This window comes from Myotis lucifugus, unplaced genomic scaffold (genome assembly GCF_000147115.1).
Source record: "Myotis lucifugus unplaced genomic scaffold, Myoluc2.0 scaffold_28, whole genome shotgun sequence".
In the NCBI taxonomy this organism is placed as follows: Eukaryota; Metazoa; Chordata; class Mammalia; order Chiroptera; family Vespertilionidae; genus Myotis; species Myotis lucifugus.
In genome coordinates, this window is record NW_005871076.1 from 2,015,793 (window position 1) to 2,041,878 (window position 26,086).

Consider the following 26,086-nt stretch of genomic DNA (forward strand, 5'->3'; position numbering starts at 1 on the left):
TAAAGCTTTTATTATATAGGATTGTAGTTTTCTTACAATATGTTAAGACCCCTGGTCTGGACCCCTTTAAATGTATTTTCTTATTTAATTTTCACCAATTATTACCATAAAAATAAGTTCGGCATGTCAGCCCAATCTATGAGTAAAGAAACTGAAGTTTTTGATTGAAAATTATGCTAAGTCCCATAATTAGTGTAAAGGAATGGCAGGAATTTTGTAGGTTTCCACCTGCCATCTACACCTTCATTTTTAACAATTGTACTACTCCCTCTCCTTGACTGAAGAAATAGTATCAATGTACCTGAAAATTACTGTTTTTGTTCACCCGTTGTTAAGCCAAAGTGTTTCCCAAATAGGGGACAAATGAGCAATAACACAGACCAGTGTAAGAACTTCATTCAAAGATCCTGCAAAGGGAAATATGCTCACTAGCCTCTGCTTTCCCCAGAACATTCCAGGGTCTGAATACAGCCTTTGGGGGCAGATACTATTTTCAAGGGTTTCTACAGGTTTGATAGAAGCAGGTGGCAAAAATTATTCCTGGTCTACATCTAATTAAAATTTTGTGATGTTTGTTCCTATTTAGATTGCCAAGGTTTGTGCAGCTTAAAAGGCATGTTACCTTCTTAAAAGCTAAGTGTGGAATGAACAAAGCCTAATTAAATGTGACTTGCTGGTGGATTCAATATTTATGAGCAGACAGTTCACTGGCTTCAAAAGTGAGTGTTGGTAGCCGCAGAGCAGAGGGTCTTCAGAGAGGTTAAAAATACACGGCTGGATGATGGGACTCAAAAACCGGTTAGAACCAAGTCAGATGTATTTCCATAAATCACTCTAGTGTTCAGATTTCATGTGTTAAAATAATTCAAAAGTAATTTTGCACTGCCTTTTGATCTGAAATTATAGTGAGTGCTGACATTGAAACAGATGAAAAATTGTGTGTCTCCCTTTCTTCAGAAATAGGGCACAACCAAATTGCTCTATCATAAATATTTTTAATATATTTTGTATTGTTGATAGTATTACAGATATCTCCCATTTCCTCCCCTTCCCCCCCCCTCCTCCCAGCTCCTACCCCTCCCTCAGGACATCACTACCCTATGCTCGTGTCCATGGGCTATGCATATAAGTATACAGGTTCTTTGGTTTACCTATTCTTGTCCCCCCAGCTCCACATCGAGGTATGTCAATCTACTGTAAATATTAACATCCACAACTCAGCGTTCAATTTGCTAGGTTTTGCTACCACAGAAACTGAAGAGCAACTAGCTATAGGACAGAAAACCTAAAATTAAAGCCTTGCAAACAAAAAGAACAATCAAAAGAATTTTCCAAGTAGCCCTAATTTTAGTGGTGAGAACAAGAGAGAGAGTATGGGTGGCAGGGCATATCAGTTGGTATCACTGATTCCCTTACATTTGCTCAGCTATCACCCTCTGCTTGTATTTCCTCTCTTAGTATTCAGGATGAACCTTAAAGTTTTCTATCATCTGCAGTCCCCCTCCATTTCCCCTTGATTACCTTCTTCCTATCCCCCATACTAGTCTCCAAGCTGTAGCTGGAATCCATAGCCAAAGGTTATTTACTTGTCATTGACATTATTATATTTTTAGGAAGTAGACATGATAATGTTATGCTCTTATTTTCAAATGTTTGCTGGCTCCTTATTACCTACAAAATAACTACAAATCCACAATCATGGCCTAGACAAGGCTTTACATGGGTCTTAATCTCCATTTCCAGATTCATTGCTCATCACCATTTATTAAGACACTCCTTCCTCTCTTGCCACAATGAACAAGTCCCTGGTCTCCATACATGTTATGCACTTTCATGCCTTTAGATAATTGTTCATGTTATTCTCTTGGCTTAAAATTCTCTTCTCTACCCTTCCTTCTGTATCTGGTAAAGGCCCATTGTCCAAGGCCCAAGTCCAATATCAACTCCTTGGAACAGCTTCCTGGAAAAGTATTACTTGTAAATGGCCCCTATTTTTGTCCAAATAACATACTAATCATATCAGAGCTCTTGTGTTTGTTACATCATATTATACCATTTGCCAGCCTGTCTGTGTAGTGCCTCTGTTCATTAGAGAATGAATGCCCTGAAGTCAGGGTCTCACATCTGTTTATCCCTATACTAGAGGTCCGGTGCATGAAATTCTGATATTTCCACAGTCAACGATTACTATTAGTCCTCTCTATAACACCTGGCAGTTTGTGCTGAAATCCTCAGTTATTTTCTTTGCTTATTAAATAATTCTGAGTGGCATGCAGCTTGTATAAATTTTCCGATGATCAGGTTCCCCACCTCCCCGCCTCCTCCCTCCCTCACTCCCTCAGCATCCCACTGCTGCCACTGGTTGCCCGCCATGTTCCGCACCACCCCCTGGTGGTCAGCACACGTCATATTGAGTGATCGAACTCCCATTCACTTGGTCAAACTCCTGAGGGGACACTTTGCGTATTAGCCTGTTATATAGATAGTACTGGGCCTTGCCCAGGATGATCGTGATATACTGTGATATACTTATAAATGAATGCAAACATGAGAGATCAGGACACTGATGAACAAGAATCTCCATACAACATTTTGAATGGAATGGAAGTAACATAAGTTGCTGATCATACTATCCATCAGATGCACATACTCTATTCCACTTTGTAACTTATTTTTAAAGCATATTTTACTTCAGCAGTGTCCAAACCTTAATTTTAAATGTAAATACAATTGTTTTGCTTCTTAGCAATTAAGTTTTCTTTCTCACCTGGATTGGGGGGTAGCTATATTTAGCATGGAAAATTTAGCAGGGTTTCAGGAATCCAGGTCAGAGAGACCAGGACATCCGTTGAATATAGTAGAGGAGGTGGTGCCTCAGGTGGGGATGACCACATAGTAGCCTTTGGTCATGAGATAGGACCCCGGTGCAAGGCAGAGGCTAATGAATGGTAACAGACCAGCATTCAGTATGGCAGACATGCAGTGGGAATTCAGGTGACCAGCACAGACTGGAGACTCTCTCCATCTTCTGAACCATATCCTGGGGCAATTTAAAATACAAAGGGTTGAGAAGATATATAAAAGTGTTCAATGTTGGATGTTCTTGGCAATCTTGGTGAATGAGGGTTTATGTTCAATTTAATTCAATTCAGGGGAAAAAAGATAAAAAACAGTTGTGACATTCTTACATTATATAGTATGAACCCTGAGAAAGAAGACACCTACCAAGAAGGGCACCTGGTGGTTAACTGGGCTCAGATTAAAAAACAAACAAACAAACAAAAAACAGAGCCCAGCAGCCATTTCTACATTGGGGCCTACACTTCTGGGAGAGGCCTGCACCGAACTACCTGCTTCTGCACTGAATTGCCTGTCTGCATTGTGTTTCTGCCATCTGAGCCAGCCCTTATAATGGAGTTCCTGGAATCCTATTTCAACCAGGACTGAGGCTTTCCCCATCCAATCAGAGCTACACAGCTCCAACCAAACAGAGAAGCCCCATTCTGACCAATCAAAGCAGTGTCTTTTGGGCTAATCAAACTGCAAGTATTTGGAGCCCTCATTTGCATGAAGACAGATCAATCAGGGACCAGGGAGGGGGACTTCTATTCATATAAGCCAGCTCCCTTCTGGCTCTGAGAGCACACTTTCCCTTTCCACCAAAGACTGAAAACTTTCTCTCCCTGGCCAGAGCAGAACAGAGCAGACCAGTGCAGGCCAGAGCAGACTGGCACAGAATGGAACAGACCGAAGCACAGCAGTGCAGACCAGTGCAGTGCAAAGCAGACCTGCATGGAGCACAGAGGAGCAGATCATCACAGAGCAAAGCTTTCTAGTTGAAGAGGGGCCTCATCAAAGTGGTGCTGTATCACCATTGAGCTGTTTTGCACTGAATAAACTTCCCTTTTCCACCACCGCACCCCAAATTGGGGATTCCTGTTGGCATTGAATTGGCACTAACAACCATCAGTTGATAATTGCAATCCATAACCTTTTCAGAGATAATGATAATAGGTATAATTTTTCTACCACTTATAAGCTTCATTTAATACTAAACAATCATATGTGGTAAGAGTCATCACTATCCCCGCTTTACAAATGAGGAAACTGAGGCATAGAGAAGTAAGCCTGACCAAGGTCACACACACAACTAGCTAAGAGCTACAGCCAGAGTTTAGATCCAGGCAATCAAAATACAGAGTCCACACATGTAAACAACACACTGCACCACCTTCTCAGAATTAATGTCAGTTCCTTCCTCCCAGGATGTTTTGAGTTTCAATGTGTATGAATGAATTAGAGTGCTGTACAAAAATGTTAATTAGTTTTATTATTTGGGTCCATAAGCAGGACCACAGACTGATTCTGCTAGCCCAAACTGAAAGTCTTACAATTATTCTTCCTGTGAACCACAGCCTCCCAACGAACAGGGGTAAGAAGTCACAACCCACGCCAGATATAGCCCTGACGGGTTTGGCTCAGTGGATAGAGCGTCGGCCTGCGGACTCAAGGGTCCCAGGTTCGATTCTGGTCAAGGGCATGTACCTTGGTTGTGGTCACATCCCCAGTAGGGGGTGTGCAGGAGGCAGCTGATCGGTGTTTCTCTCTCATCAATGTTTCTAACTCTATCCCTCTCCCTTCCTCTCTGTAAAAAATCAATAAAATATATTAAAATATATATATATATATATATATATATATATATATATATTGATTTCAGAGAAGAAGGGAGAGGGAGAGAGAGATAGAAACATCAATGATGAGAGAGAATTATCAATTGGCTGCCTCTTGCACTCCCCACACTGGGGATTGAGCCCATAACCAGGGCATGTGACCTGATCAGGAATCAAACCATGACCTCCTGGTTCATAGGTTGAAGCTCAACCATTGAGCCACACTGGCCGGGCTCACAGCCCAGCTTTGAAAGCAAAATCCTGAGAACCCTGCACTGTCTGAAGACCCCAGTCTTCACCTTTCCACAGGAGTTATCAGCCCCTGCAGCTGGGCTACTCTCACTTCTAACCTCTGAACATTGCACTTATAAAAGGAGACAAGTAGGGCTGATAGGTGTTGGTAGGGTTGATGGAGAAGGGTTTGCCTTCTCTGAATAGGATTGTGGACCAGAGTCAACATACAAACACAAATCAGTATTTCTCAAGCTCAAGGAATCCACCAAAAAAATGAACTTGGAGATCCAAGAGCCCTTTAAACATTTTTAAAATAATGAAGCATGTTTTAAATTATCCTGAATACCACCTCTTTGTAACAGACCAGGTGGCTATTTAAATGTAAATATATTAAAATCAAATAATTCTCAAAGTTAAGCTCCTCAATTGCACTAGCCATGTTTTAAGTGCTCAATAGCCACATGCTGCTAGGGGCTGTTCTATTAGACAGAAAAATCCTTCCTTAAGCTAATCTAGTCCCATTACAACATTTTCATCATCAGAAACTTCTGTTGGAAAGTACTGATCTAGAAGGTAAATTTCATAAGAGCAGTGCCCTTAGCTATATTGCTCACTGCTGTATTCTCATTGTCCAAGACAGTGACTGACATAGATAGGTGCTCAGGACACATCTGTACAAATAAGTGAATGAATAACTCCCAGATCTTACATCCGTCCTGGGTAAGAGTAAAACAAAAATAGTGTGGTTTTGGAAGATGGGCTTGCGGACTGAAATCACCCAGGAATGCGCCATATCTAATCTGCATGCAACCTTCAAATATTAATGTGTGACATGTGTGTTATATTGCATTTTCTGCTAATTAAACTTCTTACCATAATGTAACTTTGTGGTCAGTCCCGTATTTCAGATATTCCCAGGAGATCTCTGAAAGAAAGGTAAAGGCAATAATACACTACTGGAAAATTTCTGTGAAATAACTTACATAATAAAGTGCATTGGAACCAATTTATGGATCCCTTTGTTACACAAATGTGCGCCATTAATGAGTGGAAAAGAATGAGAGAACAGCACTTACATTTCCTATGGGGCTAGGCATACTCAACTTGTTCATTTAAATAATATATGAGCCTATGCAACAGGAAAGTGGGAATACCCTGATCCCTAAAATCCATACTCTATGTCCTACCGTGGCTGAGAATTATTAGCTCAGAGTCGTAGAGGGCCTCTCTCATAATGCATTAGATCAGCCAGTAAGTGGGTGAACTTACGCAAGCTGTCCAGCTTTTTGAAGTTAATGATCAACAATGTGCATACTCTTTATAAAGTACTTTTAGTGTGTAATGAAACTAATCCACTCTGTCTAACGAAGTGCAGTTCATTGCAGATGTTCAGATCTGTTAATAAAATAGGTCTGCTATGCCCTCAGTTCACCATAGAGAAGGGTCTAAAGGCAGGCATGAGGAGTCTACTGTCCCATCTCTATCAGAACTTCTCCTGATGTGTGTGTTTGATTTGGAAAATACTGTTTCTCCCAGTATGTTGCTTAGGATGATGTCCGGTGATCCCTCTACCCCACCAATCTATCTACCCAGTGGCAAAAAAGAGTGCTGCCTGTTCAAAAAAGAGTGTTAGCCATTCCTAGAGAAATTTGGACACACTCATGCTGGGCACTTTATGACCCAGAGAAGCCTCATCCAGCTCCTGGGTCCTCGTCAGGCTCCTCTCTTGAATTCTGCCTCTTAGATCCAGATGTGTAAGCATGACGGTAGGATCCCACCTGTCCTGCTTCAAGATGTCTAGTGCGTGGATGGAACCGAATGAATAAAAACTAGCCACCACTCTCTGCTCTGCAGCATCCTCATTTAATCTCTGATGCTGCCTTTCCTGTCTAACAGTTTGGTTCTGTTTGGGATTTTTATAAAAGGCATCAATAGAAGCATCACCTTACTAATTGCTGAGTTGGTGATCCATGCTGAGCAGAGGCCCAGGAGATGTGCATGGCAACCTGACAGTGAATCAGAAGCATGTTCCAATTATCTTCACCTCACTGTGCCTTTACCTTTATCTCTAGCACCAGCACAGTATTTGATATAGGACACTCATATGACTAATATCTGTGAAAAGAAGGTAAGGGGCCAGAGAAGGCGAGCAGGCAAAGTGCTTCCCATCTTTGGGAGTGTTCACTCAAATATCCTGCATTTCTTCAAGTCCTTGAGGGCATGACACCACACCATGTATGTATGTATTTATTTATTTTATTGATTTTTTTACAGAGAGGAAGGGAGAGGGATAGAGAGTTAGAAACATCAATCAGCTGCCTCCTGCACACCTCCTACTGGGGATGTACCCGCAACCAAGGTACATGCCCTTGACCGAAATCGAACCTGGGACCTTTCAGTCCACAGGCTGACACTCTATCCACTGAGCCAAACCGGTTAGGGGACACCATGTATTTATTGAGTACTTTCCACCAGCATTGCATCAGGCATTATGGGGAAATAAAAACACAGAGACACAAAATCACTCAGCAGGTTGCTTGGCACACTGTGTGTGTTCCATAAGCCTTGAGAGATTGAGTGTAAGAGCCAGTGCTTGGGCAAGGGCAAGAGGAGGAGGGAAAGGGTTGGGAGGAAGCAAATGCCATGTGCTGGGGGAACAGAGGGGAGAAAGGAGAGAAGGCAGCAATTGAACAGTAATTGTTTCAAGAGACAGTGTGAAGCTCATGTTAGAGACTGCAAAGAGCAGTAATTTGGGAGATAGCATACCTGGGTTCAAAGCTGGCCTCAGCACTTACTAGCTTTGTAAACTCTCCAGGACTCAGTTTCCTCATTTGTAAAAGGAGAATAAAATGAGCACATGCACTTAGGGTTACTAAGAAAGTTAAATGAAGTGAAGCACATAATGTACTTCAGTACCTAGTACAGAGTACGTGCTCCATAAATGGTGGATGATGAGATTGATCAAATGTGATGCTAATCGAGGTGGCTCACAGTTGTTCTGTGGATTTATCAGAGAATTTCTCTGCAACAATTCCTGTCTCAACCCCAGGGAATGAATAAATGGAGGTGATCTCTCTTCAATATTTGGTAGAGCACAATGCTAGCCTCTCTCTTGTGAACCACCAGCAAATTGTTCTGTGCTTTTCAAGGGCCTCTTTGCTCTGGTTCCAAAGGCTCTAATATAAGTGCATGGAGTCAGGATCATCTCAATGCATCTCAAAGAGCCACCCTTTAGGTTTCCATCATAAGAACCCAAGCCTGACCTTCATCTCATTTTTCCATCACTCCTAAACCTCAGCCTTAGATGGTTTTCATCCTATGGTCCCCCATATGGCTGCATATTCCTATGAAGAAGTCTTTTTTCATGTCATGCTACCCCAAACTGAAGGTCTCTAACTCTTATGTATGTTACATAAGGATCAGTTCAAACTCACTGGTTCTCTGAATCATAATTTTTTTCTTTTCTCTGGACATAACAGAAATCCCACTCATCCCAAAAAGAATCACTCATACCATCTTTTCAATACTAATTATTATAACTTATCGAATGTCTACTATGTGCCATATACATTATATATATTTCCACTTATTAAATTCTCCTGACAACTGCCATGGTCTGGCAACTTGCTCAGAAAGGTCAAGCAACTTGCTCAAGCTACACAGCTATAATCGAGACTAGATTTGAACTCAGGTTAATCACTCTCCAAAGTCCATGCTCTACCCACTACACCATGCTATTATTTAACATGTATGTTTATTTCTTATCTCTTGACTCAAAGCCATTGGAGGACTCCTTTTTTCGCAGTGATTTGATATAGAAGAGTTTTGATCAATGTTCATTAAAGTATAAAGTAGGAACATAACCAGCAAGAATAGAACTGGGGGGGAAATGGGAAGAGAGTCACAGTCAAAGTTTATTTCCTTATCTTTTCTCCACTCATTGAAAACACGGGTATTATTTCCATTTCCTTCTGATACTCATAGTACTAAAATAACAATAACAACTACATTTATATAGTTTCTGCTTTCAGCCAGGCATGGTTCTAAGTACTTTTCTTATATCAATCCTTTTAGTCCTCACAACAGTCCTACAGAGTAGATGTCATTATTATTCTCCCCATTTCACATTTCCCCATGGGCACAGAGTAAGTGGCAGAGCCAAGATCTACACTCAGTTTGGCTCGGGAGCTCTTGTCTCAGAGTCTTAACCTTATACAGGGAGGTCAGAAGCGCTTTCTCTAAAAAGCTGGCATTTGAGAGAGAGCTGATTGATGATAAGAAACAAGTCTTGCAAGATTTTGGAGAACATTTCAAGGAAGCAAATCATTACTGGATACAAATGTCTACATGACATACAAGTTGTTCAAATTTACACCATTGAAGAACTCATTAAACTTCATGAGAGAAATCCACAGACACTAAATATATAAAAGATGTAAAGAAACCATCTATATAAGAGAAAATGTGAATGTAGGCTTGGGAAAATATTCATGCTTCCTACTAACCATGACATTTCAAATTAAGGCAACTTTGCCCTACTATTTTGCACCTAATAGATTTGTAGAACAGAACAAAAATCTTAAAGTCATAGCACACTACTGGGAAAATTCTGGAGTAATTGGAATGGTCACTCTCCTAGTGACATAAAAGTTTCACTGCCGCCCTAGTCGGTCTGGCTCAGTGGATAGAGTGTCGGCCTGTGGACTCAAGGGTCCGAGGTTCAATTCCGGTCAGGGGCATGTACCTTGGTTGCGGGTGCATCCACAGTGAGGAGTGTGCAGGAGGCAGCTGATCGATGTTTCTCTCTCATCGATGTTTCTGACTCTCTATCCCTCTCCCTTCCTCTCTGTAAAAAATCAATAAAATATATTTTTAAAAAAGTTTCACTGCTTGTTTTGGAAAGCAACATGGAAGTAACTATTAGGAGCTCTAAAGTCTTAAATAGATTTAGTATCATAGACAATAATTCCACTCTAGCACACTTATCCTGGAGAAATCATTTTGCAATGAACGATTCAAAGAAGCCCATTATAGCCTTGTTTATAATCACAAATACTTGGAATTGAAATGTCCAAAATTAGACTACAAGTAAAGTGAATTATGTATCATACATCAACTACTGCACTATTGTGTAGTAGCCATTGAGATAGCAATCATGAAGGCAATGAAGAAATTTGTGAAATGTTTATGGACATTATCTGAATAAAGCAAATCATAAGATTATATATACAATAATGATTATCATGTTATTAATATTAATATTGACACCCACGCACACCGACTTCTCTCCTGAGTTCGATATGACTGAATGCCCCAGATCTCAATAACCTTCCATGTAGTTTTGCAAATGTAGGGGACATGTATGAGTGTGTGGGTTTATAAGTGAGTATGCTGTGTGTGCAAGGGTGAGGGGTCAGGCTTCAAAGGGAAGGATGGAGCATATGAGTTCAATAGATCCATAACATGTGAGCAGCACTTCCTTTCAACTTTGGTAGAACAGTTAGCCTTTTTCATCTAGAAGAAATCATAGAAACAAGTTTACCAAGTGCCTATTGTCGAAACCTAGCAACTTCCTCAATAATAATTAATAATAATAATAATAATAATAGTAATGTGGGAAATTCCCATTGTTTTAAAAAGAATGCCCTGGATGTAACCAGAGCATACCCTCGATGACCTCAGGTCCTCAGTCAGGGACCAGGAGCAGAGAGGCGTCTAAAGTGTGTTCAGGCTGACAGCTGCACAGGATGACATTAGAGGAAATCCACAGTGGCAGCTTGCTTACTAATTCACAGCATGAAAATGCAGATGCTCTTCTTGGCTTCCAAACTGCCTCATTCTTTCACAGCCTGTTCCAGTCTCGGAGTAGCAGCATTTGTGCGCAACTGTGGGCTGGGCTTCAGGCTTGCACACACCTTTATGCCTCGCTCATGCCCATACTGCTGTCACAGGTGCCAGAATGGGGTCACAGCTGTGCTAGGAGCTCATTTGTTCAGCCCCAGAAAAGAGGAGAAAGTATCAGAAGTTCTCAGAAGCAGATTTTTAGCAGCTCTGCCTGGGCAAGGGCCAGTGCGCAAAACAGCCTGTCTGGCTGCATTCTGTCAGCGTGGGGATACCATGTGGTCTCCCAGGAGACGGATCACATGGGACAAGTGACATCCCACCCTGTGCATCCGCAAGTCCTTTGGAAAACAGAGGCACACCCTGCCTGACATGGGTACTGACGCATTTTACCAGTTTAACTTTACTTAATGATGGATTTTTTTAGATTCCTCAAATTGATGCCTCCAATTTTCTGAGGCAACATCTCCTTTTTCTCCACATGGCCCTTCAGGATCTGTCCTGCCTGCCTCTGAACATTCTTTCTCCATCGTGTGTGCCTTCACACTCCAGCTCTACCAGGCACCTGCTATGGTCTCATGTCTCAGCACTTTGCAAGCAGTAGAATAGCCTTTCCCACTATATGGTTTACTTTCTGAGGACTTCCTCCTATTCATTATGATAGAGCTCAATTGTCATCTCTTCCCTGGAGCCTTCCCCCACCCGTCACATGCAAACCAAAGTCAGTCACATTATGGCGATCTCCATTAGAGTCCTTTGCCATGCTACAGTGTGTGTGTGTGTGTGTGTGTGTGTGTCCTTATTAGCCCTGAGCTCCTTTAGGGAAAAGCATGCCTTACTCATTTCTCGATCCCCTGAACCTTCTTCATAGACTTTCAATATCTGATTGCTGGACAAACAAGTAAAAGTCATTTTCACATGTACAGCCCTCCAAGCATCATTCACCTGCCCTCCACCCATGCTGGCTGTGAGGTATTACTCTCTTAGGTATGGACCACGTATTTTTAAGTCTTCTTCCTCATTTGTATTCTTATCCTCTCCCTTTTAGCAGCATGCCAGAGAATGAGGTCAGCATTCTTAATGCACAGTAAATGCTTAATAAAGATTAATAATAGCACCATCACATCTACTTAATGTAAGCTGCTACCTGGGGGCGGGAATTAGTTTTGGGGTGAACACTTTGGAGGGTGCACAAGGTTCACAACTGCCACCATGGATAGCACAAGAAGAATGATTAAGAAGACAGGCTCTGGAATCTGCCTGCCAGAGTCCTTTCATTACACTCCCTTCAATACCATGTGAAATTGGATAAGTTATTCGACATTTCTAAAACTCAGTTTTCTGTAAAACAGGGATAATGGCATTCCCATCACGATTAAATAAAATTATGGAGGTAAAGTGCTTATCATAGTGTCTAGCACATAATACACACTCGGCAAAATGAAAGCTATTATTTTTGTTGTTAATGCTGTTGCTGGCTAAGTTCAAGTTTTTGCCATCATGATAATATAACCATGTTAATTGGTCTAGAATTTTATAAGTTTAGATAAGTGCCATCACCCATTTGTATCACTTTAATCATTAAGTCTACGAGGTAGGATGGGAAGAGGTTAATCAAATAACTTATATACACACATGCACAGCCATGGGCACAGACAATAGTGGGGTGAAGCCCTGAGGTGGGGTAGGGGCTGGGTGGAGGGGGACCAAGGGGAGGAAATGGGAGACATCTGTAAGACTGTCAACAATAAAAAACACAAGTTACAAAAAAACCCAAAACCCTAAATATAAAAAATAAATAGATAATAAAAATAGAAAGGATAATCACCATACTTTCTCTGAAAAGGAAGCAGTCAAGTGATTTTTCAAGGTCAACCAGCTTAGCCCGGAAACAAGTGCTGAGATATCTCCTCTACCAGGATACCACCCTATATGTGGTCTAAGGGTTTGGACTTTGAAGATGGATCAGAGGAAGCTCCAAAGTGATTCTATTACTTCAACTCTGAATGGGAATTTGTAAATCCAGTCCCATGTTGATTAAATCCTTCAAAACCACACTTCAAAAGAACAGGAAGTCTATTGTACAGACTGGTTCCCTTCAACCTCTGAGGGATTCCTTTTTATATCAGTGGCTCTCTGGGGCAAATGTGTTCTGGTTTCATGCTGAGTTGTATATTTAAGTAAACTGATCAAAGTCTACAGCTCGAGGTTCTTTATGCCAAGAGTAAACAGTTGGGTGAGATCAACTCCCAAAATCTACACTCCCTAAATTGCAGAGTGAAGTCAATACACAAATGTGAGATGAGAGGATAAAATGGAACCAGATGTGGCAGACTGATGACATTGGTAGACTCAATTCTTCAACTGCCCTTGACTCTGGACTTAGCCACATGGCATGCTTTGGCCACTGGGACATTAGCAATCAAGATGTGAGCAGAGGTATGGAAATCACTTACACATTGAGGCTTGCTTTCACTCTTGCTCCTCCCCCTTTGCCATGAACATGCCCAGACTACACTGCAAGATGAGACGCATGAGACAGTACTGAGTTGCCTATGATCATCCCAACCTGAACAATCCTAGACCGGCCAACATCCAGCTGATCCCCAGACATGCAGAGAGACTCACAGGGAACACAGGCCAAAAAAGAAGCAGGGTCACCAGGCCCCCCTGCAGCTAACCACACACAAATGAGCTGAGTGAGCCCAGCCACCATCACAATAACTACCTAGCCAACCTGCACTTTTCAGCTGTTTAAGGCTTATTGTTTTAAGTCATAAGATTTGAGGTGGTTTCTTATGCAGCATTATTGTGGCAATATATAACTGATACGCCAGAGACCAAGTGGTAAGAACAGAAAAGAAGCCACATACAAATAGTAAATATATATTATTTTTCAAGATCTTTTGACAGGGGATATTGTAAGTAGAAGCTCCTTTGGCACAACTGCTCATTGATTCCAGTGCTGGGAAGTAGATGACTGAAATGTCTAATATTAACTAACTCCTCCTATAAATCCTAAAGTACATAATGCGATTACTTTTAGAAATCTTCTTGGTTAGGAAGAAGGGCACATAGCATTACAACATATTTACTCACAGGTTTCGCAGTCACATGATCAAATGGAGAAAGACATGGCTATTTCTCTGGGGAATGTAAGTGTTAGTATTTGTAGTGTCCCCCCACTCCTTGTTGGGCATGTTGGTTTCTCTAGTGAGGAATCCTCCAATTTCTTGCCAAGCTAGTTAGAGTTCTGGGAGATATGCAGAGGGCAGAAGTTGAAGGTCTTATGAGTCAACGTGTAGATTTTAATTTAACTCCCCGTTTTCAGTATAGTATTTCAGCATTGTCCTCCCTGGGTTTGTTATCTCTGAGTCCAAAGCCTTGCTGCTTCAGTTATCTGATAACAACAGTCCCTGCACCTGCCAGGGAAGAGAGAGTAGGTTGTTCAGCTGCACATAGTGGGTGATTTATCAGTGCTCCTTATGCGTCTGTTTTCAGCCCTGTCCCTTGCGATGTCCTCAGCAGCCTGGACCCTTTGGTCTCTCTGGCCTCACCAGGGAATTGGACTCAGCTTCTTCTTGATGTCTTTCCCCTTTGCTCAGCTTTCTCTTCCCTACTAAGTTAGTTATCACTTGTCCATCTACTCTCTAAGTTCCACGATGTTATTGACATTTCTCATCTAGTGCCATCTTCTGGACCATTCTCTTGATCCTTGTGGTTTTATAACATTTTATTCCTCTTTTGCCATTTTAGGGGTGTTTCATAAGAAACAGAGTGGGGTATCCTGTGTATTCAATTTGCTGTCTTTTACAAAAAGGCAGCAGGTCAGAAGGTCACAATTACATATGCTCTGAGTATAGGAATTACACTTTTTAAAAAAAAATATTTTTATTGATTTCAGAGAGGAATGGAGAGGGAGAGACTTACAAACACCAATGCTGAGAGAGAATCATTCATTGGCTGCCTCCTGCATACCCCAAAATGGGGATCGAGTCCACAACCTGGGCATGTGCCTTGACTGGGATTCGAACCATGACCTCCTGTTTCATAGGTCAATAATCACACTCAATGCATTCCAGAAAACTCTGGGTCTTTCCTACTGCCCCTTAAGAATACAGAATACTCGCCCTAGCCGGTTTGGCTCCGTGAATAGCAGTGATGGCGAACCTATGACACGCGTGTCAGAGGTGACATGCGAACTCATTTTTTTTATTTTTCTTTGTTAAATGGCATTTAAATATATAAAATAAATATCAAAAATATAAATCTTTGTTTTACTATGGTTGCAAATATCAAAAAATTTCTATATGTGACACGGAACCAGAGTTAAGTTAGGGTTTTTCAAAATGCTGACACGCCGCGCTCAAAAGGTTCGCCATCACTGGAATAGAGCGTCGGCCTGCGGACTGAAGGGTCCCAGGTTTGACTGCGGTCAAGGGCATGTACCTTGGTTGCGGGCACATCCCCAGTAGGGGGTGTGCAGGAGGCAGCTGATCGATGTTTCTCTCTCATCGATGTTTCTAACTCTCTATCCCTCTTCCTTCCTCTCTGTAAAAAAATCAATAAAATATATTTTTTTTAAAAAGAATACAGAATACTCCCAGGAAATGGCTAGGATTGTTTCAGACTCTCGGTGATATTACACCAATATTGATGAATGACAGTAACATCATACTTCCAATTAAGAGTCCTCAAATTCTTCAGGTCTGGAGAGAAGTGGACAGAGGACAGACCCTCCATCCTTCCACCTTGAAGGAGACCTCAATCATATCTAGGGTAGCACATTGTTTGACAGATGACACCTCTCATTCATCCTTCTCCTGGGTTATTACTCCCTGCTTTTCAACCTGTGCTACTGTCTCTCCTGTGTGACTTAGAGGAAGACTTGAAGACTTTTTTGAATATTTAAGTAGCAATTATCCCACAGCGGAGGACTGATAAAGAGCAATGCATTGAAATTCATCAGCTCAGGATACTGCTGTGTGCTCCGGAAACACCTACTCCACTGATTGTGCTGTTCTCTGAGGCCTCATTACTGTAAAAGTTTGAGGAGTTATTTCTAGCTTAAAGCAAGAGTACTAACAAGACCATGCCAGCATCACAGTCAACACCTCAAGCAGCTGAAATAGTACCATGAACTCCATGAGGATTCACTCAAGTTCTGGTAACCAATGAGCACTCTCCATGCAGGCCGAAGTAGAAACCCTTAGATGTGACTCCATGCTTTTATTTTCCTTTCTTCCTAGAATGTCTTCTCTCCTTTGCCTTAGAAAATGTCTATGGCTATTTTAACACCCACATTAAGTTTCATCTACTAAGTCCTCTCTAATTTTCCTCACTTTGTGTCCCTACAAATTTTTATTCATTCCTTCATTTATGAACTGCTCCCAGTTTATTACTAAGTATTCTGTTCCTACATCTTACCATGAGCCAGGGTGCAGAGGATGGGAAGGAAGAGATAAAGAGACTAAAAGTGTGGGTTTCTGTCACATACTGCTTACCTTGGATGTGAGCCTCAATCACCTTATCTGGAAAACAAGGATAATAAGAGAACCTATATCATAAGAGGCTGTTAAGAATAAGTGTTGTAATGTGTCTTCAGTGATTAGCACATTGCCTGACATATCATAAGCTAGCATCCATAAATATTATCTAATACTGTTATTATTTTTAAAAGCAGGGCTTATGCGTTACAGATGTGTGTATCTACTACAGTACAATGCCTGGTACATAGAAAACACTCAGTCAATTTTAAAAGAATAAATAAAGAGATAAGTGAGTAATCCTGTAAGAATCAAACTGTTTTTATAATCCAGATAAATAAAGCACCAGATGACTAGTTTTTAAGAGACTGAACTACCCATATGAATTGTCCATATTATTCCAATAAGCTTAATTTCTTACAAATGGTGATTTTATTTTTCACTCCAGATGCTCAGTGTGCTTGGTGGATTCAGAGTGGAAACAACTATAGTTTTGCTGGTAATTTTGGAAGCCATGGAGTGTAACACACAAGAGAGACACCAAAGCCACTCATAAAAATTTCAACCTCACATCACTCAACTTCTCTGAACTTCAAATGCCCTCATCTCTAAAATGGAATTACTATGAATCACACCTGCTCATTCCTATGGTTCGGGATTGAACATATGATATATGCCAAAATATTCTGCAAGCTTGTGAGACCTATGCAAATATTGATGTCTGTGTATTTATTTATTTGATTGATTGTTTATTTGTACAAACTTATTTCTTGGCACCATCTGAAAATTCCTATCCAACTTCACTAATATCCATACTCCTTCAGATATACCTAGTAGATTGAGTTAAGGCCACCAACAAAATCTGTTGCTGTGTTGGTGCATGATAAGAGAATTACAATTTTCTGTAGTAAAACCCAAGAGGGCCAATAAGATGCCTTCATTGATTGCAATGTCAGTGTTAAATGCTGCAGTGGCTTTGGACAAAAGGCATTCTTTAGCACTCTGCTCTGGATTTGCTTCTTATGGTCCTGGGTAAATGTGGCTAGTAGGTAAATGCGGGCTTCTGCATTAACTCTAACCTGAAGAGACAAACCTCCCAGGAGGACCATCTCATCTTTATGCTTTTCCAACCCTGAGGCCATAGATCTATCAGCCTGCAGAGAAGAGGCATCCTAAAGCTTACAGAGGCACAGAGGTGCTCTTTGAATGAGCCACGCTGATACAAATTAAAGTTCAAAGTCACTGGGTAATCTAAGACATTTATTATACCTTCACTGAGCCAGGCAGGGCTGACCAGCCAAATAGACATCAGCCAGGTGAACAGTAAAGAGAAAGTAGTAAATGCCTCTAATATTCACCTTGTCTTCCCCCCATGGGTGTCAGAACTGTGGGATGCACATAGTATTTCAAAAAAATGTGCCTTGGAAAGCACTGGAGGTCTTAAAAAACCTGTGTCTCCAGGGCACAATATAGATGTGTGGCATATTTACAGTTCATTCAAAAATTAGGTACAATGGGCAATGGACCTAAATAGATTCTTTTTGAAAGAAGATAGAAGAAAGGCCAAAAGACATATGAAAACATGTTCAAAGTCACTAATCATCTGAGAAATGCAAATCAGAACGACAATGCAGTACCATCTCACACTTGTCAGAATGGCTATCATCAACAAATCAACAAATGACAAGTGCTGGCGAGGATGTGAAGAAAAAGTAACCCTGGTGCACTGCTGGTGGGAATGCAGACTCGTGCAGCCACTGTGGAGAACAGTATGGAGTTTCCTCAAAAAACTAAAAATGGAACTTCCATTTGACCCAGTGATCCCACTTCTAGGATATATCCCAAGAAACTAGAAACACCAATTACAAAGGATATATGCATCCCTATGTTCATAGCAGCACAATTCACCATAGCTAAGATTTGGAAACAGCCTAAGTGCCCATCAGTAGATGAGCGGATTAAAAAACTGTGGTACATCTACACAATGGAATACTATGCTGCGGTAAAAAAGGAGTTCTTACCATTTGCAACAGCATGGAAGGAAGTGGAGAGCATTATGCTAAGTGAAATAAGCCAGCCAGAGAAAGATAAATATCACATGATCTCACTCATTTATGAAATACAATGAACAACATAAACTGATGAACAAAAACAGAGACAGAGAAGCATTGATCAGACCATCAAACCTCAGAGGGAAGGTAGGGGAGGGTGGGGGTAAGGAGGAGAGATCAACCAAAGGACTTATATGCAAACATATAGGCCTAACCAATGGACACAGATAATAGGGGGTGAGGGCATGAGTGGGGGTAACATGGGGATAAGGACATATATGTAATAACTTAATCAATAAAAAAATTTTAAAAAAATTGGGTACAGATTAAAAATCACTATTGCAGCCAATCTGAACTAGGAATGACAGGTATCAAAGAACCAGGCAACAGACTGGCAAAGCCCACAATAGGTCTCCAGGCGTCAGGAGTAGCAGGGAGTAACTGGAGGCAGCTGGGAGTAGCAAGACACACACTGGAGGTCTGATGGCAGAGGGCCTTGACAGTCGGGCTGGAGAGTTTGGAGTCTATCTGTTGGGCCCTTCGGATTCACAGCTAGTTTCCACATGCATGATAGAATACACATGAGAAATGACAGAAGGAAAAGCTTCAGCCCTTGTCTAGCACACTCCCTGCTTGGGGCCAAGAAAGGAGTACTCACCCCTCCCTTCTTGTTTCATCTACACACTCAAATCACCTAGCAGTATATCTGCTGGCCCCAGTGGACAGTCTACTCTAAAACCCTACAAAAAGATGTAGATTGACTCTAGAATTATCCCTTCTTTCTCTTCCTGAGCCTTTAAGATTAATGAGAGGATTATGTCATTGCCTGGTGAATTCACAGGCACATACACACCTCTCCTTGAATTATCCAACGTGTCCGAGTGTCACGTTAACGTGTGACTGTAATACTACTTCTGACATAACTCTGACAGTGTTAATGCAGGCTAACACATGAGCAGAACTTTTCATTTGTCACTTCTTCCTTAGGCAAATATTTATTGAGCACTGTGCTAGATGCTTCAGGGATTGAGAGATGAAAAGCATAGCTCTACAAATTTTCTCACCTTCTAGGTGGGGGAAGAGAAATGCAAACCCATTTTATATACAGTGTGATGCTGCTATTGGGAGACTAATTGATGTGAAACATTTCTGTAGAGTTAATCTACCAATATTAAATTGCAATGTCCTCTGACCCTGAAATCTCACTGGGACATATCCTGAAGACATACTAGTACTCACAGAAATTCACAGTTCACAATCGCAGACATTCCTCACTGGGGTGTTTGTAAAAACAGAAAGCTGCACCAAATCAATGTGCCTGTAATTGGGAGCCTGGGTGATTATAAATTCTAGAACATCCATAAAATGGAATTATTACATAGCTATTTAAAACAATGAGGCAGTATTATATGTGTTAATAGAAATATATCCAAAATACAGTCAACAAAAATCAGAGTGAAAAATATTGCCAAAAATATATTTTATATGATTTTTAAAAGTCATGTTTATATTTAGTTACATGTGCATCAGCAATAGGCAAAATTTCTGTTTTATGGAAAGAAACACAAGAAACCATTAACAGTGATTATCTGTAGAAAGAGGGATTGAGGCATGTATATAAAAACACCAAATAAAATTAATTATTAAAAAATACAGTGTGGCCAGTGTAGAGAACGCTACTGTAGATGCCATGGAAACACAAGCAAAGGTTCTTGAATTCTAATGGGAAAGGATAGGAAAGGCCAACACAGCTATCCAAAATAGGTAACAGTTGGAGAGCGAGCCAGTATTATACTTGAAGAAGCAAAGTTCCCAAAGGTACTAGAATATGTACCTTTGGGGAAATATTGAACTTTCAAGCAAGGAGAAGTGCTAGATTGGAAACAAACTTCCAAAATCTGTAAATCACTAGAACATGTGCTCTTAGCTGCAGCTCACCAGTGTTATGCAGCTTTAGAAACTACTCTATACTTCTGTCTGAGGAAACAGTGTCATGCATGGACCTACAGGTAAAATCTCCACCATGGCCCACACTGTCCCTTCCTGCTCTAAGTACTTTTGCTTCCATAAATAAATCAACAGTAGATGATTTCATTCTCTCACTCTACTATGTTCAGTTTTTCTCAAAACTATACTTCCTCAAGCCTTCCTAACCCCAACCCTAAACAATACTGACTTTAACCATACCCTAAACAGTTCCAAAAACATCAAAGGCTGACCATAACATTATACGATGAGAACAGGGAAGCTTTTGATTATAAGCACAACTTAACTCTTTTGTAGACTCTGTTATTACCAAATTAAAGATTTTATAAAAACAGTTTGTTAACTGCTTGTTTTCCAAAATTCTTTCTTAGGATAATTTATTCTCCCAAAGACAAAGAAATAGGCCCTGGAAGCAGATGAAGAGAACTGGATTTTTTTCTGTCTTTTTCTGTGTGATCCAAACTGATTTTCAAACAGTGAATGTCTGGGTTGGAAGCACCCATAAAAATCTCCTTTCAGTCATCTATAGTCAAGAAAAGAATAGCAGCCAATATTGAAATTAGGAACAATGCGAGTTACAAGATCAATTGGATCTGTGACACAAGTGTTTCCATTTCAATTTAAATACTTGGGTCACACATATTGATTGGAATTTGATAAGCTAGGTGGAAAAATATTTCAACTCATCAAAAACTATATACTTGATAGAAAAGGCTATAAACATTTTAAAAATCTTACAGCATAGATAGATGTGTTTGTTTCTCTATCAGACAATTATTTTCTATTTTTCTCCTGCCTGTCTCTGACATCCATCATCTCTGATCACATTGATATTCTATATTTACTGCTACTCCCTGAAAGTCAATTTACTTCCTAGATTTTATTTTCCTAGACATAGGCATCCATCTTAGAGATATTTTGGGGGGTTTTTTGTTTGTTTTTGTTTCTTTTAAAGAATAGTTCATTGATTTTTATTTTATTTATTTATTTTTAATTTATCTTTATTGCTGAAAGTATTACAGACATTCCCTTTGGTGGGTTTTTTTTTTCCCCATTGACCTCCTCCACTCCACACCAGCCCCTCCCAGGCCTTTACCACACTATTGTCTGTGTCATGGGCTATACATATATGCATCTAAGTTCCCCAGTTAATCTTTCCCTATCTACCACCCCAACCCTGCCTTCCCTCTGAAATTTGTCAGTCTCTTCCATGCTTCAATGTCTCTGGATCTATTTTGTTCATCAGTTTATTTTGTTCATTAGATTCCATATATGAATAAGTCATGTGATACTTATCTTTCTCTGACTGGCTAGTTTATTGAATTTTAGAGAGAGAGAGAGGGAGAGGGCCAGAGAAAAAGAAACATCAATGTGAGAATTCAACATTGATTGGCTGCCTCCTGCATGCCCCCAACAAGGGATCCAGCCCACAACCCAGGCATGTGCTCTTGACCCAGAATCGAATCGGCAACCTCCTGGTACACAAGAGGACACCCAACCAACTGAGCAACACTGGCCAAGGTGAGAGGGTGTTTTTGAAGGAAGATATCCCATGGCGACTGATGAGGGAAAATCAGACATGTATTTGTACCATTTGGTGTCTTTCTTTTAACAACCGCAGAACATTTTGGAAAACATAAAGGCCTTTACGGATGACCTTTGACAGAACAAGGCATTTCACCATATCATTAATATAACCATATTAGAAATGGCTTTTATTTGATTCTTTTATTATCATCATCAACTATTAATACTCTTCTTATAGTTTTCTTCACTAAATGAAATACACATAAAATCCTTCATATATTGCAGAGTCTCTACACAAATTGTTTTATTATTGAACAAGCACTTATTGAATGCCAACTGTGTCTCAAGACTTATTGTAGACACTGGTGATTTGGCCATAAAAAGTCATAGTTCCTAAGTTCATGGTCTTCCCAGCTGTGAGGAGAGGGGAAATAGGCAAGTCAAGAGACAGTTATGACAGTGTGACAAGGGCTTAGGTAGTGGTTCTCAACCTTCTGGCCCTTTAAATACAGTTCCTCATGTTGTGACCCAACCATAAAATTATTTTCATTGCTACTTCATAACTGTAATGTTGCTACTGTTATGAATCGTAATGTAAATATCTGATATGCAAGATGGTCTTAGGCGACCCCTGTGAAAGGTCGTTCGTCACGACAGGTTGAGAACCGCTGGCATAGAGGAAGGTAGTTGGTGTTCTGGAAGCTCATTGGCAAGGAGTTTCTTCATGATGTGTTTCCAGTGAATGGTTCCTAAAGGTTGTCATATACAAGCTCAGACTTAAAGGAGAATAATCTATAGCAGTTCTGAAGGGAAGAGAGAATGAGAAAAGAAGGAAGAGAAGAGTGTTTCAGTCAAAGAGAAGAGTTTATTCAAAGAAGTGAAAAAGCACATGGCCTGTAATTCAGTGTGGCTGTAACATGGAATCTAAGATGGGAGGAAGAGGAAAGTGGAAGGAACCCAAGAGCATGAAAGAACTCTGAATGCTGCTGAAACACTTAGACAATAGAGAACAATGAGGACACTGCAGGACTGAGATCTCCAGATTCCCCGGGGCCAAAAAAGCTAGAGAGGAGCCCAACACAGAAATCCTGACAGGTGATATTGGTGATCTGCACTATTGTACTGGCATACCCCGGAGATATTGCAGGTTAGCTTCCAGACCACCACAGTAAAGCAAGATTGCAATAAATGAGTCCAAATCTTATTGCTGGTGGAGCATCTTGCCTTCAATTTGTAAAAAGCACAACATTTGTGAAGTTCAGTAAAGAAATGTGCAATAAAATGAGGTAGGCCTGTAGCGGGAGAGTAGGAAAAGATACATGTCTGTGTCTGTGTGTGTGTATGAGTGTGTTTAGTATAATCATCATCACTTTTCATCAAAGTTATCTTGGGAAGAGATCTGGTCAATAAAACTGCAACTTCATCCACGAACAACACACTAAAGCAGTCTTTCCAGGTGAGTGCTTGAAAAGTCCAATTGACTGGTTATTGCTGGCACATGTAATCATCAGATTAGATTGCCTCATAGGTGAGAATTAAACAGGCACATTGACTCTCAGGCTGCTCAGAAAATGCTAGCTGGAGCCTGTGGTCCTATTTAGCTACATTACAGCAAATGTAGGAGATGGGAGGGGGCAGTTGAGAGAGAAGATAGTGTTGCATCCCATGACCATTTTTCTACAGAGCATTCCCAAATTTCAACCCATAAGAAGAGACTGACTTTAGAAGCAGATGAGAAACAAAAGTCACACCGAACTTGTTTGTCCCTAATATGGAGAAGCAAATTAGAGCATTAACCTAGTATCCTGATTCCCCAAACACAGCCACTTTCATTTCAGTGGTCATGAGACCTTACATACTTACTACATGAGGACAGAACTATCAACCATTAGTGAGGCATCCCTATAACTTGAAGTCTCTGCACTCCCATATTCACTGCAGCATTATTCACAATAGCCAAGATATGGAAACATTCCAAATGTCTATCAGTGAAAGAAAATGTATATAGATACAATGGAATTACTATTCAGCCTTAAAAAGCAGGAAGTCCTGCCACATGAGACATCATGGATGAACCTGGAGGACATTATGCTAAGTCAAATAAACCAGTTACAGAAGGAAAAAATACTGCATGATTTTACTAATTTGAGGTTATCTAGAGTAGTCAGGCTCATAGAAGGAAAGAGTAGAATGGTGGTTGCCAGGGGCTGTAGCCTGGGGCAAATGAGGAGTTGTTCAATTGTAGTTTCAGTTTTACAAGATGAGTAAGTCCTAGAGATCTGCTGTACAACACTGTGCCTATAGTCAACAATACAGCATTGTGCATTTGGAATTTGTTAAGAGGGCAGCTCTCATGATAAGTGTTCTTATCAAAACAAATAAAAATAAACAATGAATAACAACAATAAAAATAAAAGTAGGACATGGAGTTTTTTGCCCTGAGAACTAGTCAAATATCTCCTCCTTTTTATGGTAATATGTTGCCAAGCTAGTTTCATGGCTCAGTCTCCAATGAATCAGACACAAACAATTAATTGACAAGGACCTGATTATTTCGGAGTAGATTATTCATTTAGCTAACAAATGTTATTGTGTTCCAAGCTAGCACTGCAATAGGCATTGAATTTAAATTGAAAGCAAAATCAGGCATGATCCTTGCTCTCACATGGGAAAGACGACCATTGATCAGATATGAATAAATGTCTGATAACTAACAGAAGTCTTAGCTATAAAAGGAATGCAATTTTAGTAGCACACTTCTTGGAGGCTACATTAAAAAAGAACCTTGATTAGACTGTGGGGTCAGAGATGTCTTACCTAATTAATTTATTCTTAGACTAAAACCAGAAAGATGAGTAGGAAGCAAGTAGATAAAGGAGAGGAGTGGGGAAAGTCATCCAGATGGAGGAAACGCTGAGTGCAAAGGCTCAGGAAGGGCACAGAGAAGGATGCCTTTGATGTACCAAAAGAAAATGAGACCAACTGTAAAGACTGGGCCCAGTCTGGCCAGCGTGGCTCAGTGGTTGAGCATCAACCTATGAACCAGGAGGTCACGGTTCTATTCCCTGTCAGTGCCTATGCCCTGGTTGCGGGCTCGATCCTCAGTGTGGGGCGTGCAGGACGCAGCTGATCGATGATTCTCCCTCATCATTGATGTTTCTATCTCTCTCTCCCTCTCCCGCTCTGAAATCAGTTTTAAAAAAAAGACTGGGCCCAAACTCCTAAGTGTTATAAATTAGTCATTTTAGATCTATTGTTTGGATACAGTCTCTGAAAATATGAGCCTATGGCTAAAGGTCTGTTTTTCATAAAGTCTTCATGTTTGTCATTATCATCACTAACAATTTTTGAGCATTTGCTATATAGGCTATACAATCTAAGTACCATGTATAGTTTATCTCATTTAGCCTTTACAACAATCCATGAGGTAAAGGCTATTGTTATCCTCATTTCCTGGATAAGATACACTGAACTCAAGTGATTTGCCCACATCCACATAACTACTAAGCAATAGAGCTAAGATTTTAATAGGGCTGATCTGATTTTTAAGTCCATGCTTTAATCACTAAGTTAAATTACATAGATAATATTTTTTAAAAGTCTTGGTATGTGTGTGGGGGGAGGGGAGACATAAAAATATGCCTAACAGACTTCCAACACAGGGAGCAGAATCAACCAAGGGCCTCAGCTGCTGCACTCTGAAATCCATCGCTGTGTGCAACAGAGTGAATGTTTGTGTGCCCACCAAATTCATATGTTGTAACCTAATCCCCATTACGATGCTATTAGAGGTATGGCCTTTGGGAAGTAATTATGACATGAGGGCAAAGAGTCCTCATGAATGGGATTAGTGACCTCATAAAAGAGACCCCAGAGTGCTCCCTTACCCATTGTACCATGTGAGGACACAGCAAGAAGATAACGATCTGTGGACAGATAGCAGGCTCTCACCAGGCAAGCATGTCAAACTCGTGGCTGGCGGGCCACATGCCTGCTGGCCGCGAGTTTGATATGCTTGTTAGAGATTGATCTTGGACTTCTCAGCCTCCTCAACTGTGAGAAATAAATTTCTGTTGTTTATAAACCACCCAGTATATGGTAATTTGCCATAGCAGCCAAACAGAATAAGATACAGCTTTCATGGGCTCCTTGCCAGACTAAGAGCAGCAGGTATACTAGGTAAGGCCAATTCCTGGATTGAGGACTCCCTGACAGCCTTTCAAAATCTAGGACACTTCCATCCACTCTTTGCTCCTCTCTCCTTCCCTCAGGGTCAGATTTGCATTGT

General features: G+C 40.7%; 1 protein-coding gene across 2 annotated transcripts in view; it reads right to left on the reverse strand.

The window, feature by feature from the left end:
* KCTD16 (potassium channel tetramerization domain containing 16) overlaps positions 1–26,086 on the reverse strand; it is a 232,877-nt gene that overhangs the window by 81,566 nt on the left and 125,225 nt on the right. The window contains exon 3 of one of the 2 annotated variants that reach the window (XM_023751993.1): positions 20,616–20,637. The exons of the other annotated variant lie outside the window; for it this stretch is intronic. Coding sequence (XP_023607761.1) covers positions 20,616–20,637 — 22 coding nt within the window. The remainder of the gene's footprint in view (positions 1–20,615; positions 20,638–26,086) is intronic. 2 annotated transcript variants of the gene reach the window in all.